General features: G+C 40.4%; 1 protein-coding gene across 1 annotated transcript in view; it reads right to left on the bottom strand.

Annotated features, from left to right (window-relative positions):
• The window catches only part of SDCBP (syndecan binding protein), a 32237-nt gene extending 16729 nt beyond the window's left edge, over window positions 1–15508 (bottom strand). The window contains exons 1-4 of the mRNA XM_089685305.1: window positions 15355–15508; window positions 4613–4691; window positions 3087–3187; window positions 1203–1364 (exon numbers count right to left, since the gene is read on the bottom strand). Of these exons, the coding sequence (XP_089541431.1) occupies window positions 1203–1364; window positions 3087–3187; window positions 4613–4691; window positions 15355–15405 (393 nt within the window). The 5' untranslated portion in view covers window positions 15406–15508. The remainder of the gene's footprint in view (window positions 1–1202; window positions 1365–3086; window positions 3188–4612; window positions 4692–15354) is intronic.
• Between the last annotated feature and the right edge of the window lie 2681 nt (window positions 15509–18189).

The raw sequence follows: 18189 nt of genomic DNA, 5'->3' as shown, positions 1-18189 counted from the left end.
TAAAGTATAACTAAAACCTCTCTTTCTTTCTTTAAGTTTGGATAGAGTGGAGGTGGATTAGAACACCTGTCAGGCTATTATTGCTGTCTGTGTCCCTGTTAGGCAGATTTACCCTCTCAATTTGTCCTGTTTACCGTTGCCATTCAAACTCAAACCAGCACTATTAAGACTGTTCAAATGTCCATCCAAAAGATCTCTATCAAAAGAAAATAGTCCCAATATGCAAACAGAAAATAATGCTTTTTCCTAGGATTCTGACCAGATGTGAAGAACCTTTGTTGTATCCGGGTCTAGAGCCAGCCATAGATGGTTTGAATCTTGGCCGGTTCAGCAGGGACCAACTGAGATTCAAACCATCTATGGGCAGGCTGATTGTACCCAAGTGAGTGGCTATTCTAGCCGCCAACAGTAAATCACAGTGTTCTCCTGGCAGGGATGGCTCTCCCTGCCAGGAGAACACAATAACTCCGTGAAAGGGATTCTCCCATCAACATAGTCAGTGGTTACAGGAAATAAAAATCGCATCATCTATGGCCTGCATAAAAAAGCTTGTATTCAGACTTGATCATTTTTGGATCTAATAAGGCTTGCAGTAAAAGACTTGAAAAAGTGCCTTATCTTTGTTTTCTCTGCTTCCTCTCATCTTTATGTCCTCCCCTCATCCACGTGACATAAGTAACACAATAGTGTTGCCAGATGCTGGGGAGTATTTCTTTTCTTTATTTGCTCCCGATACTGCATTAGAGCTAACAGTTATCACTGAAAGAAAATTCCAAATTTGAGGTAAACACCAGAACAGGAATGGAGGTGAAATCTTCTAATGGGGACAAAGGTTCTAGTGACCCTGACAAGGGATTTCCTTTTGTTGGAGAAATTTGCTCTCACTTCCTGTTCTGGCTATGAAACAGGAAATTAAAGGAAAAATACCCCAATAACACCCCCCCAAAAAAAAAAAAAACAACACACAAACAAATACACACCTGACAGAGGTTAAGTCCTTTATACAAATTAGAAGTCATTGCAATCATCAATAGGAAGTAACTACTCTCAGACATTATCTACAAAGTTACACCACACTACTTCCCCTGAAAAGGTTAGATTAAGAACACTGCATAATACATAACCATCCTTAAAGCAAAATACAACCCTCAATCTGCCTAGCTGTTTTCACTCCTTAGGATGACAGAAGGATGGATACTTACATTGTCAATCGATTTAAGGCGAAGACCAATTTTTCCATCCTGATCCTTACACAAGATAACTTCACGTAGTCCTTGTTTTATTTCTGCTCTCCGGATTCCAAGATCACTTCCACTTATTGGAGCCACCATGTTATTTACAGCAGATGGTCTTGCTACCTGGCGCTGAAGAATAAAAAAAAAAAAAAAAAAAGTGTAAACAATCAGCAGCAATGAAAGAGAATCAACTTTTCCTGTTTAGAGACATTTAGAGCTGGCTACATCAGTCAGCGTTTTATACATTTTTAAAATTTAAAGAGCTGAATTAAAAATCACATGGACTGACACATACCAAAGATATATTCCAATCCACAAAAATGTCAGTTGAGAGGGTTTCTGGATCTCTACTGCTGCTGAAGGGTTGTTAAAGAATGAGACCAGTGGTGTGATTTAACACCTTGTCATCCACCTGAGACTGAACTCTTAAGTGGTTGAACTTTAGCACCAAATTTAAAGCGTGTACTGTGAAATGAATATATTCAAAACATAGCCCCTATGTTTTTTTTAAACAGTAAGGACCAGCGATACAGGGTGACCCTGTCTTACATGTACACAACACTGGACTGTAAAATATATATTTTTTTTATTTTAAAGCAAAGGCCCTAGAGAATAAATTGGTGGACTTTGCAATTTTTTGTGTCACTTGGTATTTGCGCAACGGTTTTTCGAAAAATAATTTAATGCACAAAAACAATAAATCAAATTTGTTTGTAAAATATAAAAAGACATTACACCAAGTAAATAGATACCAAACTTGTCATGCTTTAAAATTAAACACGCCCATGCAACATCAACAAATGGCGCAAATTTTTTGATGCTTTAAAAGCCTAGCAGGTTACCACTTTAGATTTATAGAGGAGTTCTGGTGCTAGAATTACCGCCCAAGATCTGACGTTCACAGTAAATACCTCACATGTATGGGCCGATCGCTGTTTGTGTGCATGCAGGACAAACACGTGCATTCGCCTTTCCACACAAACACTGGGGGACAGGGGATCTTTAAAAAAAAAAAAATGAAAAAAAATGAACACTGTCATTTAAAAAAAAATTTTGGATCGCTTTTATTAATCAACACAAAGAATGTAAACCTCCCCTGTGATAGTCACTCCTCTTTATGGAGGGATCTGGGGTCAATAAGACCTCAAATCCCTCCTCTGGCCCTAAAAGCATTTAATCACACCAAGATCAATGTGATTAAAGGCTTTTCTTTTTTTAAAATGGCGCCATGTATTTCTGAGTAAACTGGAAGTGATGTCAGGTCATCGCTTCCAGGTTATAATATATTGTGGAGCCCAACAAAGCCAGTCTTTGTTGGCCTCTATGGTCAGTCGGCTGAAGCTGTGGAGGGGGGTGTGGGAGCAGTGTCTCCTCCCGATATGATGGCTCAGACTCCAGCTCCGTGCCCGAGAACAGCAGCTCTCCCTCCTCACATGGCAGACTAACAGCAGCAGAAGCCAATGACTCCCACTGCTATTAATCAAGTCCTGTGACTGGGTAGGGCCAAGACATGTTGCCTGTGTCCACAGACACAGACAGTGCAGCTTGGGATCGAGCCCACGCAAGTGCCCTTATAGGAAGCAGCTTCCTATGGGGGTACTCATCGAAGAGAAGGAGCCCAGAGCACCCACAGGGTCCCCAGAAGAGGAGCATCAAGGTGCACAGAGCAGGAAAGCATAACATGTTTATTATTGAAAGAAAATGAAAATGAAGGTTTACAGACACTACAACACCATGGGAAATCTGAAAACCAGAACAGCTGAAGCTATGGAATTGTGGAAGATGAGCAAGGATGTTGTTTGAAAAACTGTAAACACTGTAAAGAAAAAGAACAAAACTTGTTTTACTTACTCCATCTGCAGGCACCATAGACATATTTTTGTGGATTTCATCTTCACTCAGGCTTAAACCCATGTACTGGGACAACTCTGGATACAGCTTGGGATACAAACCTGGCCAGGAAAACAGAATTTGAATCAGAGACTGCAGTCTTGAGAAGATATATGAAGGAACTTGATCAAGTAATATCTACAGGGATTTCCAGAAAAATGGAAATCTACACCTTCCATGTGCACCTTACTGCTAAGGCTGGTTATAGGTTGGGATGGTTGGCATTTTTTGTGTAGTTGGCTAATTGGGATGCAAGGACGCACTGGATGCCTTTGCTGTAATTCTGGTATAGCTGGGCATCACGTTCATCCCTGTACCTTTAAGAAGGGATGGGCTCCTCCATGCACACCTGCCTTAACCTATCCATTGATATATGTGCTCCTACTATGGAAGCTCTGGAAATTTTAGAGTTAGGTCCACAGTACACAGAGGACCCTTAACGTGGGACTGTGGCTTGCGCATGTATTTGGCAATTGTGTGCAAACAAAAACCTCTGTTTTTATCGAAAACTGTTGGGCAGGGCCAAATTGGTTGTTTTGCAGACTGGCAGGTAAATCCTTTGTTTGTAATGCGCATTGCCCTTCCATGTGCACCTTACTGCTAAGGCTGGTTATAGGTTGGGATGGTTGACATTTTTTATGTATCAAGTCTACACTTGTCTACCCTTTACTTCTCTAGAAAGCAGCTAAACGGTAAAAAGTAGATGTTTTCCTTATGCAGGCCATACATGGGTTGAATTCTGAACAAACGTTCTTTAGAAAATCTGAAATTTTGTGCATTTTGTTATCCAATGGTGCCACCATTGATTCCGAAATTCGGCCAACCAAGCCTTTTATTTCATGTCATGTGGCTACAGAAAAGAATTTTCGTGGCCAAGAATTTTCTTTTCTTCAAGATCCGCTCATGCTCATTTCTTTTTCAATTACATTTCATGCACGATTCTCCCATCATTGATTAGAAATTTGTTTTTCTAAAAATCTGATCGCTTGAAAATTGGCTAGTGTGGCCCGCAAATGGTGCGATATTCGAACCAAAATTCTTAGAAAAGATTTTCAAAAGAAAATTCTTTCGGCATTTGACCCATGTATGGATGGTTTTAGGGTGATGCATTGTTTCTACAAGGGTTAACAAACCTGTATATACAGCGTACTCATATTTCTATACCAGACCTGTCAAAAAGTCAAAACAAGGCATTCCAAAGGCTAAATAGGATGTTCATCAGAAGCAAATACACAATTTCGGTGGATAGTATTAACCTGTCAAAATATTCTTCCTGCCTCCACCTCCAGAAGATTATGGAAGGATGTTAATGTGGTATATCGACAGACTGGAGCAAAAAAAATCTTATTAACCAATAAGTTATTTTGACTTTCATCTCAGATTTCATTATATGATAAAACATCTCCTTCATAATAATTTAAGAACTTATCAACCCACATGCTCTTCAGGTCAAAAGAAACACAAAAATATAGAAGCTCTGCTCATACCTCCATGCTGGGATAAAGGTGCTGAAGCCTCTGATAAAATTGCTGGATTGACTGGGTTTGCTGCAAATGCAGTTTGAGCCTAAAAAGTAATGTTAAACAATTATTAAAATTAATTTAGTAGAAAAACAACAGAGTACATTATTCTTATACTTGTAATGTAATCGTGATGAAACTAGGGCAGATACACTATATTGCCAAAAGTATTGGGACACCCCTCCAAATCATTGGAATCAGGTGTTTTAATCACCTCCATGGCCACAGATGTATAAAATCAAGCAACTAGGCATGCAGACTGCTTCTACAAACATTTGTGAAAGAATGGGTTGCTGTCCGGAGCTCAGTGAATCCAAGCGTGGTACTATGATAGGTTGCCACCTGTGCAGTAAGTCCATCCATGAAATTTCCTTGCTGCTAAAAATTCCATGGTCAACTGTTAGTGGTACTATAACACAGTGGACGCAACTGGGAACAGCTGCAACTCAGCCACAAAGTGGTAAGCCACATAAAATGAAAGAGCGGGGTCAGCACATAGTGCGCAGAAGTCGCCAACTGTCTACAGAGTGAATAGCTAAAGACCTCCAAACTTCGTGAGGCCTTCAGATTAGTACAACTGTGCATAGAGAGCTTCATGGAATGGGATACCATGGCTGAGCAGCTGCATTCAAGCCTTATATCACCAAGCGCAATGCAAAGCGCTAAATGCAGTAGTGTAAAGCACGTCGCCACTTGACTCTAGAGCAGTGGAGACATGTTCTCTGAAGTGATGAATCACGCTTCTCTGTCTGGCAATCCAATAGACGTGTCTGGGTTTGGCGGTTACCAGGAGAATGGTACTTGCCCGACTACATTCTGCCAAGTGTAAAGTTTGTTGGGGGGGGGGGGGGGGGATTATGGTGTGGGGTTGTTTTTCAGGGGTTGGGCTTGGCCCCTTAGTTCCAGTGAAGGGAACTCTTAAGGCGTCAGCATACCAAAACATTTTGGACAATTTCAAGCTCCCAACCTTGTGGGAACAGTTTGGGGATGGCCCCTTCCTGTTCCAACATGACTGCGCACCAATGAGCAAAACAAGGTCCATAAAGACATGGATGAGAGAGTTTGGGGTGGAGGAACTTGACTGACCTGCACAGAGTCCTGACCTCAACCCCATAGAACACGTTTGGGATGAATTAGAGAGGAGACTGCGAGCCAGGCCTTCTTAAATGCACTTCTGTAAGAATGGTCCAACATTCCCATAGACACACTCCTAAACCTTGTGGACTGCCTTCCCAGAAGAGTTGAAGCTGTTATAGCTGCAAAGGGTGGGCCAACTCAATACTGAACCCTACGGACTAAGACTGGGATCCCATTAAAGTTCATGTGCATGTAAAAAGGCAGGCGTCCCAATACTTTTGGCAATATAGTGTATGTAGTGTTAAATGCTGCCAAGAAGCCAAAACACTTTGTCTTTAAAAGTACTTGTTTTTTTAGTTTAGTGTTGTCAAGGGTGAGGCTCTTTCAGGTTTTCATGGCAGGATGTGTCACCTCTGGTGAGCTTTACCATCTGGTGACCTTTGTTACGGTGACTAAAAGTGAGGGACAATATAACATTGAGTTGTCACTGGCACAGGAATAGTTGGAAAAACTTCCAATGAAGCTACTTGTTCTGACAGAGGTTAAAAGGGACACTGTGTTTAACCCTAGTCTTACCATTCCCCAACTCCATTCTTTGCAAAATAGAAAATAAATAAAAATTATCTTGACTTTAGATATACTTTAAATGCTATGAATATTCAATGAAAGGTGGGACAAAGATTGAAAATAGCATTAAAGGCCAACTCTGGGACTTAGAATATATCCACTGCAAGGGTTAAATGCTTGTTACCTCTAGGGGATGATGAATAAGGTGTAGTCATTACCTTTTTCCTTACTTCAGCAGGCTGTTTATCTGTGTGACTGGTCCCCCAAGCCTCTTTTAGAAGACGCACTGGGCCGCAGTCAAACAAGGACATTGTCAAGTATAATGCATGGCTGACAGCTCTGTATTGTACGTGAGGACATCAAGAACCTACCCATAATCCAAAGCAGAAGAGAGCGCCAAAGCAAAAAAAAAAAAAAAGAGTAAGAGTATTACACCTTATTCTTTAAGCATTTAACCCTTGCAGGCTGAACAAGAGTAAAATCAATCAATTGATTCTCCCATCCACACTAAACAGTGTGGAGGGAGCAACCTACACTGCTGGTTATTGTATTCAGGCAACCTCCCCACCCATGGCTGCAAAACAATGTCACTGCTGAACAGTGACTGCTTCTGATAGGATGTAATCACTGGTCATCCAAAAGCTTTCCAATTTTTTAATAAAATTGTCAAGCCAAGTGGTGTTTGCAGGGCCACCTACAGATCAAATTTCATCTGATATTAGAAGGAAATTCTAATTTGCGCAAAATTCAAGCTTTCTAAGGCCAGCTTTAGGCTTGTACCCCACCCATTGACAGTACTCAGACATTGAGAATTTAATTCTAGAATGAAGAAGGGGCTAGCCTGCTCAGCCGACATCTTGACAGTTGAGGCATTTTAAGGGCTCCAGGAGGGAAAATGAAACATGCCAGCAACATAGAGAATGCAAAGTGCTTTAACCACTTCCCGTCCGGCCCATGTATATAAACGGCCAGAAAGGAGCAGTGCAGGAGCGGGTTGCCGTTCATAAACAGCGCTCGCCATTTTAGCCTGTGCGCGCACGGCTTTGCGATCGGTGCCTGTGTCCGGAGGGCACAGCGGAACACCGATCGCTGTACAGGACCTCTGTGTGAGGTCCCGATCATGTGATCATTGATTGGCCAAATTTTACTACATGTGAAATTTGTGTATGATCACAGAGATCACATGGTACAAGGCTATTCACAACAGCCTTGTACCATGTGATAAGCTGTGACCAATCACAGCTCTCACTGTATTTCTCAATGGATGCAAGAATGCAGCCAGAGAGAAAGAGAAATGATTGCTTTTACAGCCTTTATGGGTGTAAAAAAAAAACATCACCCCCCCACAAGTAGTACAGTGTCAATATAGTAACACTACTGCTAGGGTGACAGTATGATGTAAAAAAAAAATAAAATAAAATATTTATATTATAATATATATATATATATATATACACACACACACACACATACATACATACAGTGGGGATCGAAAGTTTGGGCACCCCAGCTAAAAATTTGTATTAATGTTATTCTTATAATATGTCAACAAAAGTTAGATTTTATTTCCATCATTTACACTTTCAAAATAACAGAAAACAAAAAAATGGCGTCTGCAAAAGTTTGGGCACCCTGCAGAGTTAATATCTTGTACTGCCCCCTTTGGCAAGTATCACAGCTTGTAAACGCTTTTCGTAGCCAGCCAAGAGTCTTTCAATTCTTGTTTGAGGTATCTTTGCCCATTCTTCCTTACAAAAGTCTTCCAGTTCTTTGAGATTTCTGGGCTGTCTGTCACGCACTGCTCTTTTAAGGTCTATCCATAGATTTTCAATTATGTTGAGGTCAGGAGATTGTGAAGGCCATGGCAAAACCTTCAGTTTACGTCTCTTGATGTAATCCCCCGTGGATTTTGAGGTGTGTTTAGGACCATTATCCATTTGTAGAAGCCCTCCTCTCTTTAACTTCAGCTTTTTCACAGATGGCATCAAGTTACCATCCAAAATTTGCTGAAATTTTATTGAATCCATTTTTCCTTCTACTCGTGAGATGTTCCCTGTGCCACTGGCTGCAACACAACCCCAAAGCATGATTGATCCAACCCCATGCTTAACAGTTGGACAGAGGTTCTTTTCATTAAATTCTGTGCCCCTTCTTCTCCAAACGTACCTTTGCTCATTCCGGCCAAAAAGTTCAATTTTAACCTCATCGGTCCACAGAACTTGTTTCCAAAATGCATCAGGCTTGTCTATATGTTCATTTGCAAATTTCAAACGATGATTTTTGTGGTGAGGACGTAGAAGAGGTTTTCTTCTGATGACTCTTCCATGAAGACCATATTTGTACAAGTATCTCTTTATAGTGGAATAGTGTACCGCAACTCCAGTGTCTGCCAGATCTTTCTGGAGGGATCGTGCAGTCAATCGTGGGTTTTGAATTGTTTTTCTCACAATCCTGCGACCTGTTCTGTCTGATATTTTTCTTGGTCTTCCAGATCTTGCTTTAACTTCCACTGTTCCTGATGACTGCCATTTCTTAATTACATTCCAAACAGAGGATATTGACATCTGAAAACGCTTTGCTATCTTCTTATAGCCTTCTCCAGCTTTGTGAGCGTCAACTATTTTCAGTTTTCTAGACAACTGCTTAGAAGAACCCATGGTGCTGATTGTTGGGCAAGGTCTAATGAGTCTGGGCATTTAAAACCTTTGAGATTGACATAACCTGGTCTTCCCAGATGATGATTGAGAACAATCCATGACACTGGCAGGTCTCAGCTTGGCAAAGGGGGCAGTGCATGCTATAAATTCTGCAGGGTGCCCAAACTTTTTCAGACGCCATTTTTTTGTTTTCTGTTATTTTGAAAGTGTAAATGATGGAAATAAAATCTAACTTTTGTTGACATATTATAATGTCTAATCTGTAATTTGATGCCTTTTGGAGATTTTTCCATCTTTCCTTGGCTTCTTTATGCACATTAATACAAATTTTTAGCTGGGCTGCCCAAACTTTCAATCCCCACTGTGTATATATATATATATATATATATATATATATATATATATATATATATATATACACATACATACACACACATACACACACATATATATATATATATATATATATAAAAAACTTTTTTGAAAAATTATATATTTTGGTTATAAACTAATTTTTTTTAATACATTTTGGCCAAGATTTATGAAAAAAGATTTATTTGCAATATTTTATAAGAACTTTTTTTTCAAAATTTTTCGACCTTTTCATTAATAAATACCACCAAAATAAAAGTTTTATCGGTCTCATATGGGTACAGTGTTGCATGACCGTCCAATTGTCATTCAAAGTGCGATAGTGCTGAAAGCTGAAAATTGGCCTGGACAGGAAGGGGGTAAAAGTGTCCGGACTTGAAGTGGTTAAAGTGGTTCTAAAGCCTTAAGGTTTTTTTTTTTTTTTTTACCTGAATGCATTCTATGAATTAAGGAGAAAAAAAAATTCTCTCGTAGAGGATACTACCCCAGCACCACCACACTTCCCAGAGATTGATCTTAATCCAGCACTGTGCACAAGAGCCGTGGCTCTCCCGGACCTGTCCCTCCTCACTGGACAGGTTGAAAGGAGTGGCTCCCGATCCTGTCAATCAAATCCCATGACGGGGGAGAGGGGGCACAGTAGACGCGTCAAGGGGCTTAGGAACGAGCACACATGTGGCACCAAGGAAGAGGCTTCCTATGATGGCAAACAAGAGGAGGAAACGTGAGCACTTGGCAGGGGTCCCAGGGCTGCTCTGTGCAAACCATTGCACAGAGCAGGTAAGTATAATATACATGTTTGTATTTTAATTTTAAAAAATGGAAGCTTTAATATCACTTTAATAAAGACTGGATGTGTGAGGAGTGCATTCAATTTATAAATGAGGAAAATATATAGCCAAATCACAATGACACTTTCTCCATGAACTAGCTGACATGGAATGAACAAAAAATAATTGTGGCGATATACTAAATACATGAGATCAGAAAACTAAAAAAACACAAATCCTAAAAAAAAGCCACCAAAATGTCTAATGCATTGCTTAAACAACTGTATACAAAACTGATGAACTATCAGACTTTTGTAAAATGTACACTGGTCACTGTCAATCATGTACTATAAACAGGACACCAATCTGCTGAACAAGGTCACACATTACCTACTCAAAAACAATTGATCTAAAGGAAATATAAAAAGGGGCAGCAAATCTTCCTATTGCTTTACTTTACTCATCCCAGTGGACCACGGGAATACAAATATTTTGTATATGTGTACACAAAAAGCCATGCTCAGTTATTCTAAAGAAGCCTTGGCTTCCTTCCACTGCTCTTTCTTGTAAACAAAAAATACACAAAAGATCCCTTCATAAAAACACATTAGTATTCTAGGTAGCTTTTGGTGTGGTTTAAATTTTGTATGAATAGAAAAAAGGTTACCAAAGGCATTGAAAACAACTGCTAAATTTCAGAAGACCAAGACATGTTCTACATATCAGAAACAAGTAGATACATGATAAAATATACCAGATAAAAATAAGTTAAATAGAACCTTTCCAGACAGTAATATAGAAACCGTATTTGAAGGTACGGACACTGGGACTTTCACTTTCATCCAAATTATTAATAAGGAGTCATTGACCCGAGACAGTTATGGGAATACAAGCTGCCGACAAGTTTATTGGCCTACTGCAGGCTTGTTCCAGGTAAACCATATACAAAATATATAAAATCAGAAAAAGCAGCAACTTTAAGGCTATGTTCACACTAGCGTTGTGTGCAGGCGGCAGAGAGGCGTTTGGGAAGCGTTTTTACCGCTTCCCAAACGCCTCTGCCAATTCTGCACATTACAGCACATGGTGCTGTTCTAACTGGAGCGTTTGCGTCACGGCAAAACGGACGCCTCTGGGCGAGTCAGGAGGCGTTGAAGCCTCCTATTCTCGTCTATGGTGCCGCTCCGCAAACGCCCGGCCGGCGTTTGCGGTGCGGTTGCGACGCGGTTGCGGGACGTTTGCAGAGCGGTAACACCACTCAAACTGCATTATAGGCATTTGTGGGGCGTTATTAACGCTCGGCAAATGCCTAGCAACCGCCGCTAAACCGCGCATGCGGCGTTTGCAGAGCGTTAAAAACCGCTCCGCAAACGCCGGACCAACGCTTGCCAAACGCTATAGAGGCGTTTGGTAAACGTTGGTAAAACAGCCAAGTGTGAACGAGCCCTAAGTCAGCAGTGGTAAGTTCTTCTATTTCTGCTCTAATAGCCTTCTTTCAAAACGTCTCTCCCAATATCAAATTATTTCAACCATTTCATAACTTCAAGTACATTTGTCTTGCTGACTGCAAATGTTCATAACACATGCACCATTTAATGTGCCACACCTGAGATTATGTGTTATATTCTTTATTTTGTAAGAACTATTCCAAATAAAAGGGGTTGTCTAGGGTAGTCTAACAAACAGCATTAAAGTGGTTGTAAAACCTTAATGTATTACGGTGAAAAACCTTCTGTGCTGCAGCTATCCCCTAGCCATCGCCTCCTTTTCTTACCTGAGCTCAATCCGATCCAGCGATGTGCACAAAAGCAGCGGATCTAGCCGCCAGCTCCCTGCTCACTGGGAAGAATAATAGTAGCGGGTCCCCAGAAAAGGAGGATCAGGGCTGCTCCATGCAAAACCATTGCACAGATCAGATAAATTAAAACAACAAGCATATCATACTTAGGGGGGAACCCCCCCCAAAAAAAAAAAACACCACCTCTGTGCCTGGAATCCCCCCCCCCCCCCCCAAATATTTACCTGACCCCAGTGTGATCCATCGCTGTGCATGTGAGCAGCAGTTCTGTCCCTCCTCACTGGGCAGATCGATAGCAACAGGAGACATTGGCTCAGCTGCTGTCAAACAATGTCACGAGGAAGCGTGTCTATAGATGCAGACAGCGAGGCTCGGGAGCGAGCCCGCACAAGTACCCCCATAGGAATCGGCTTTCTATGAGGGGACTATATAAAGAGGAGGAACCAGTAGTGCCAGCAGGGGACCCGAGAAGAGGATCGGGGCTATTCTGTGCAAAACCATTCAACAGAACAGGCAAGTAGAACATGATTATTTTATTATAAAAAAAAAAAAAAAAAACACACAGCTTTACAACCACTTTAGGCTTGGTATGCATAGTAAGATCTTTTACAATTCAGTAATAGTTCCTGTTTGTTTTAGGTTTTTGATGGTGCAAATAGGTTGCTGTATTTTGTAAATCTCAAGGCAAGATCACCAGCTATTTTGAGGCTCAGATAATTTCTGTTTTTGTAGTTTAATTCCGAATAGAAAAAAAAGAGCAAAAAACACAAACTGCCCAATGACTCAGAGGAGGAATACCCTGAGTTAAAGTAGGACTTGACCAAGTGCATGAGAGAGAAAAAAAAGAAGAATGGTATAGAAACTACTGGTAGTCACATCACTGGAGTGTAAGTTTAGTTGCACTTTAATATAAATTTGTGACTATGGCAAACAGAGTAAATGTAAGGCTGATATGTGGTTTTGCTTTTTTTTTAAACATAATATCAGCAGATCTTCTTATAGATCTTCCTGTTTAAAGATGTCCAGAAATACAAGATCTCTGGAACAGGGGTGAGAGAAAATATGTGCATAAGGCTTCCTGCACACTAGAAAAGCTAAAAACTGCTTTAGAAACGCTGGACAAAAAAAAAAAATGTTTTAGCGGTTTTTGCCAGCCTTTAGACTAGTGTGTAAGCTATGTTTAGTCGCTTCAGCGTTAAGGAGCAGGGCCGGGAAACAAACCGCCGCATCCTTAACAACGGATGAGTCATCAGCTGTCAGCAGGGTTCCCTGCTCTGACAGCCGATTGTAAAGAAAAAAAAAAAACCCACACAGGGGTGTTTTGGGTTCCCCCTGGTCCATACCAGGCCCTTTGGGTCTTGTATGTATTTTATTAAGAACCCCACAGCAAAATGGGAAAAAAACAAAACCGCATGGGGTCCCCACCCAAGATCCATACCAGACTCTTATATTTCCTCCCCCACGTACCTATTCCCCATTTCTCGGTCAGGATCAATAGCACCACTATCAACCCATCCTTGCATGCTAGGGTGCTAGGTGTAACCCTGGATTCTGAACTATCCTTTCAGGCCCACATCCAATCCCTGTCCAAATCATGCCGTCTCAACTTCTGCAACATCTCCAGAACACGCCCCTTTTTAACCAATGATACCAAAAAGTTCCTAATTTACTCTCTGGTTATCTGTCGCCTCAACTACTGCAACTCCCTGCTCATTGGCTTACCTTTACATAGGCTATCCCCACTGGTCCATCATGAATACTGCTGCCAGGCTCATCCACCTTACCAACCGTTCAGTGTCTGCTACCCCTCTCTGCCAATCCCTCCACTGGCTTCCACTCGCCCAATGAATAACATACTAATAACGTACAAAGCCGTCCACAAGTCTGCCCCCTGCTACATCACCAACCTGGTCTCAAAATATCAACCAAAATTGCTCTCTTCTATCCTCCCAAGACCATCTGCTCTCTAGTTCCCTTGTCACTATCTCCTATGCTCGCCTCCAGGACTTCTCCGGAGCTTACCCCAATCTGTCCAGCTATCTCCTAATCTATCCACCTTTAGACGATCCCTGAAAACTCTCTTTAAAGAAACCTATCCTGCTTCTACCTAGTAAACTGCTAGTTATTTCCTCCATCACCTCATCCCCCCACAGCTATTACCTTTTGTATCACTCAACCCTTCCCCCTAGATTGTAAGCTCTAACGAGCAGGACTCTGTTTCCTTTTGTACCAAATTGTATTGAAACTAATGTCTACCATCATTTTGTAAAGCACTGCGCAAACTATTGGTGCTATATAAACCCTGTATAATAATAAATAATAATTATCTGAGCATGCAGTCTGGCAGGTCAGGAAAGGGAGTGGGGGGGGGGGGGGAAATAGTGGAACGAGCGAGCATCCAACAACTATACCAGTACCAACTATACTATAACCAAAAGGCCTAATATGAATGGTTTTGTTTTATTTTCCACAGGTGTTTTTTTTCAAATTTATTGCCGGCAAAGGTTTGGTTTTTTTTACATTCAGCTTTCAAACAAAAAAACACCTTTACTAAACGCTGGGCACCAGCTATTTGAAGAGTTTAGGAGCAGTCAGCATTTTTTCTGCCAAAACGCTGCTGCTCCAGAATGCACTGGCAGAGGGTTTTTTTCTGCCACTAAACTCTCCTACCAGAAAATACTGCTGAAAGCCTATGTGTGCATGAACACAAACATTTTTTTTTTTTTAACTGCCTCTAAACTTTCCTGCAGGTTAACCTGACGCCCAAAACCGCAGCTGTAAAAAACACCCCGTGTGCATTAGGTCTTAAGTTACAATTCTGAGGTCCCCCCTTGGTTTCTGGTTGCTGTGGTAATCTCCACAAACATCTAAATTCAAACAACTAATCCTGTGTGGAGGATGATGCTAGGTCAAAAGCATTCTAGAACAAGCTTTGGGGCCCATTCCCAATAATTGTGATGTGGGAAACACATGTATCCATGTGCGTTTCCCATACCGCACAGGAGCGCACTTGCCTTTGTTAGATGTGCACAGGTGCCATTATTTGCTAATGGTACCCCAAACGCATCTAGAAAACGCATGCGTGTTGTGTCCACCAAACCACAGGATACCACAGTACCATGTGGTTTGGTGCAGCAGGAATTTAAAAGTTGAGCCTGCCATACTTTTTGCAAGCTTCAACACATTTGGCAGCCCATTGAAATGAATATGTGAGTGCAAAAGCTTAAAAGCTTAAGATCTCCAGGTTAGGGGTATGCAGGTAAATGCAATGTTTCTCTAACTTCATTCCAATACTGAAATCTAGAAATCTTGGGCTTCTTTCCTAACAACCTAACACAGGAATAAGCCCTGCCTGCACCATGATGCAGTCTCAGGTTTGTTTTGTGGAGATGGCCATATTAGGAAATCACACCAAAAGGAAAAAAAAAAAAAAAAAAAAACTATGGAGTGAATAAAATAAATATGTACCTGAATGACTTTGTCAACTTTCAGGTCTTCTAGGGATGGATACAGAGACATTGTTCTTACTCCTGCCAAGAAAAAAAAAAAAAGAAAAAGACAAACATTTTTTATGTAAATATAGATATTGCACAAACATTGCAATCACCCCAAGAACTTCATCAAGCATCAGGGAGGCATGCAAATGGACCCAAAGTTATTCTACAGCAGGACAATGACCCCAAACATGCAGCTAATGTCATTAAGAACTATATTCACTAAAAAAAAAAAAAAAACAAGGAGTCCTAGAAGTAATGGCTTGGCCCCCACAGAGCCCTAATCTAAACATCTTTGAATCTGTCTGGGATTGCATGAAGAGGCAGAAGAAAATGAAGCAGCCGACATCCGCAGATTTGTGGTTCTCCAAACAATTTGGAACAACCTACCTGCCGAGTTCCTGTGTGCAAGTGTACCTAGAAAAATTGATACTGTTTTGAAAGCAAAGGGTGGTCACACCAAATATGGATTTGGATTTATTTTCTGTTCATTTACCTTTTTTTTTTTTTTTTTTTTTTAACTCATTGTTATTTGAAAAAATAAACTTAACACTTCAATTTCTGAAAGTATTTTTTAATAAACAGCATTTTTTCACACCTGCCAAGAATGTCTAACTGTACACACACACAAAGTTGTTTTTTTAACTTGTAACTAGTAATTACACTTCATTTCAGTCTCCTGTAATACTTTTTACTGAGACACCACATTGGGAGAAAAAGCAACATTTCCAACCAATAGTATCACAGTGTAGCACAGCAATATATCATTAATTGCATAAACCTCAGTGTCAAAAAAATATATATATGTGCTAGTAAATGATACATACATACATACATGTGCTCATCTGGAGCACCACAGTAAAAGGCTTATATTCCCTTAACCCCTTCACGGCGACATCACACAAATATGCAGCCTCACAGAACTGGGCTTTTTTTCCATGGGGCCGCATATTTGCATACCTGTCTTTGTGCGTGCTCGCTCCCTGCACAAAGATCGGGCTATCACGGAGAGCCCCAGGTCCCATTTTAACGATTGGGACTCAGGACTCCCAGTTCTGGGTCACATGATTGCTGTGATAGCCTCTGAATGGCTATCACAGTGATCAGTCACTGTACAGCCCGCCCCCCTTGTTTTGTTCGTTCTATGAATGAAGGAGAGAGATGCATTGTATATCTCTCTCTCTCTCTCTCTTTGCAAAGAGAAGAGAAAAAAAAATGAAGTAAATGATTAAAAAAAATAAAATAAAGCAAAAATACCTAGATCAAGGTTTGATCTAGTTCAGTGCTAGGGTTAAGGTTTAGGTCAAAGGTCAGGATTTTTTTAAATTGGTATCAGTGTTAGCCTCAGTGTGTTTTAGGTGTAAAAAGAAAAAAAAATGCACACTATTGTTTCTAGGCTGTACTGTGAGTACAAACAACAAATAACAAACACATATATGGTATCGCTGCGATCGTCAAAAGCTGCAAAATTTATTTTGGGTTTTTCTTTGGTGGTAGGTTATGGTAGTAAGAAGAAAAAAAAAAAACCCACACAGCTAAATGTATTTTTTATTTTACCAGTTTGGGACAGTTTTCCTTTCATAATAATAAAAAAAAAATATATATAATATCAGAAGATATGCATTACCATTTACCACCAAATGAAATCCCAATTTTTCCTGAAAAAAAAACAAACACAAGGTATAATTCACCTGGATGTACAGTTGTGATGATATGCATGGTTTTACTAACACATGTCAAAGTTGCAAAATTGTGCTTCGGCGTTAAGATTTGGTTTACCCTTAGGCGTTAAGGGGTTAAGAGATGCTGTTCCTTGATCTGACAAGATGGCGGCTCATAAACGTCCAGGAGTGGTGCTTGACGTTATCGGCCTGCCCAATAATCATGTAATAATAATGTATAAATAAGGACACTACTACACAGTCAGTCAAAATATACTGTGATTATTCTAAAGGACTCACTACTATTTCTTGTATTTTTCTGGTATTTTGAATAAATGTTTTTATTTGATTTTTGCATGTACTGCACATATCAGTTACTAACACATACTTTTTGACACGGAGGTTTATGCAATTGATAGCGATATATGACCGTGCTGTAATGTCATACTATTAGATTATGAGATATAGAGATAGTATAACAGGTGATACATAACTGCGCTGAAGTATATTTAGTTTATAATATCCAGCCAATAAAGGTGTTGCATGTACATGTGCTGACCAGGATTAGGATGACAGCAGAACAAAGATGACCTAATGTATGTGCTGCTGCTCATTCAGCATGGACCATCCAAAATTCAAGCAATGTATGGGCAGGCTGAATGTACCCAAGCTGACCAATCGATCAATTTACAGCCAGCATGTTGGATTCTACATGCAATTAAATTTCCAGCAGCCATTATAGCCACTAGCAGTAATCACTGTGTTCCCCAGCAGGGATAGCTGCCCCTTGAAGAACTCAATGGCTCTGTGGGAGGGATATATCATAATCTAATAGTATGACATACGGACCTGTAGTTGCAGAAAATAAAAATCGCTCCATCTATGACCAGCTTAAGGTAACCATGCTGGCTCTACAGTCTGGGTGGGGTTTGTAAATCCCAGAATGGGGTTGAGAGAAATACAAATCCTTTGGCTGGTAAAATAGTTCCAATATGTCCAATCTAATGGTCGTAACATGCAAATAAAAGAATCATACATATTTGTCCACACTGTTAACCCTTACCAACCATCTTTGTGTGTTTTATTAAAAATGTATTTAATAAAACACTAAGCCAATAAAAAAAAAAAAAGTCTTAAATCACTACTGA

The sequence above is a fragment of the Staurois parvus genome, unplaced genomic scaffold, assembly GCF_062004578.1.
Source record: "Staurois parvus isolate SC_StPar_1 unplaced genomic scaffold, SC_StPar_1.0 ptg000371l, whole genome shotgun sequence".
NCBI classification, from domain to species: domain Eukaryota; kingdom Metazoa; phylum Chordata; class Amphibia; order Anura; family Ranidae; genus Staurois; species Staurois parvus.
The sequence above is the reverse complement of the archived record's forward strand: the minus strand, read 5'-3'. Positions and strand labels throughout refer to the sequence as shown.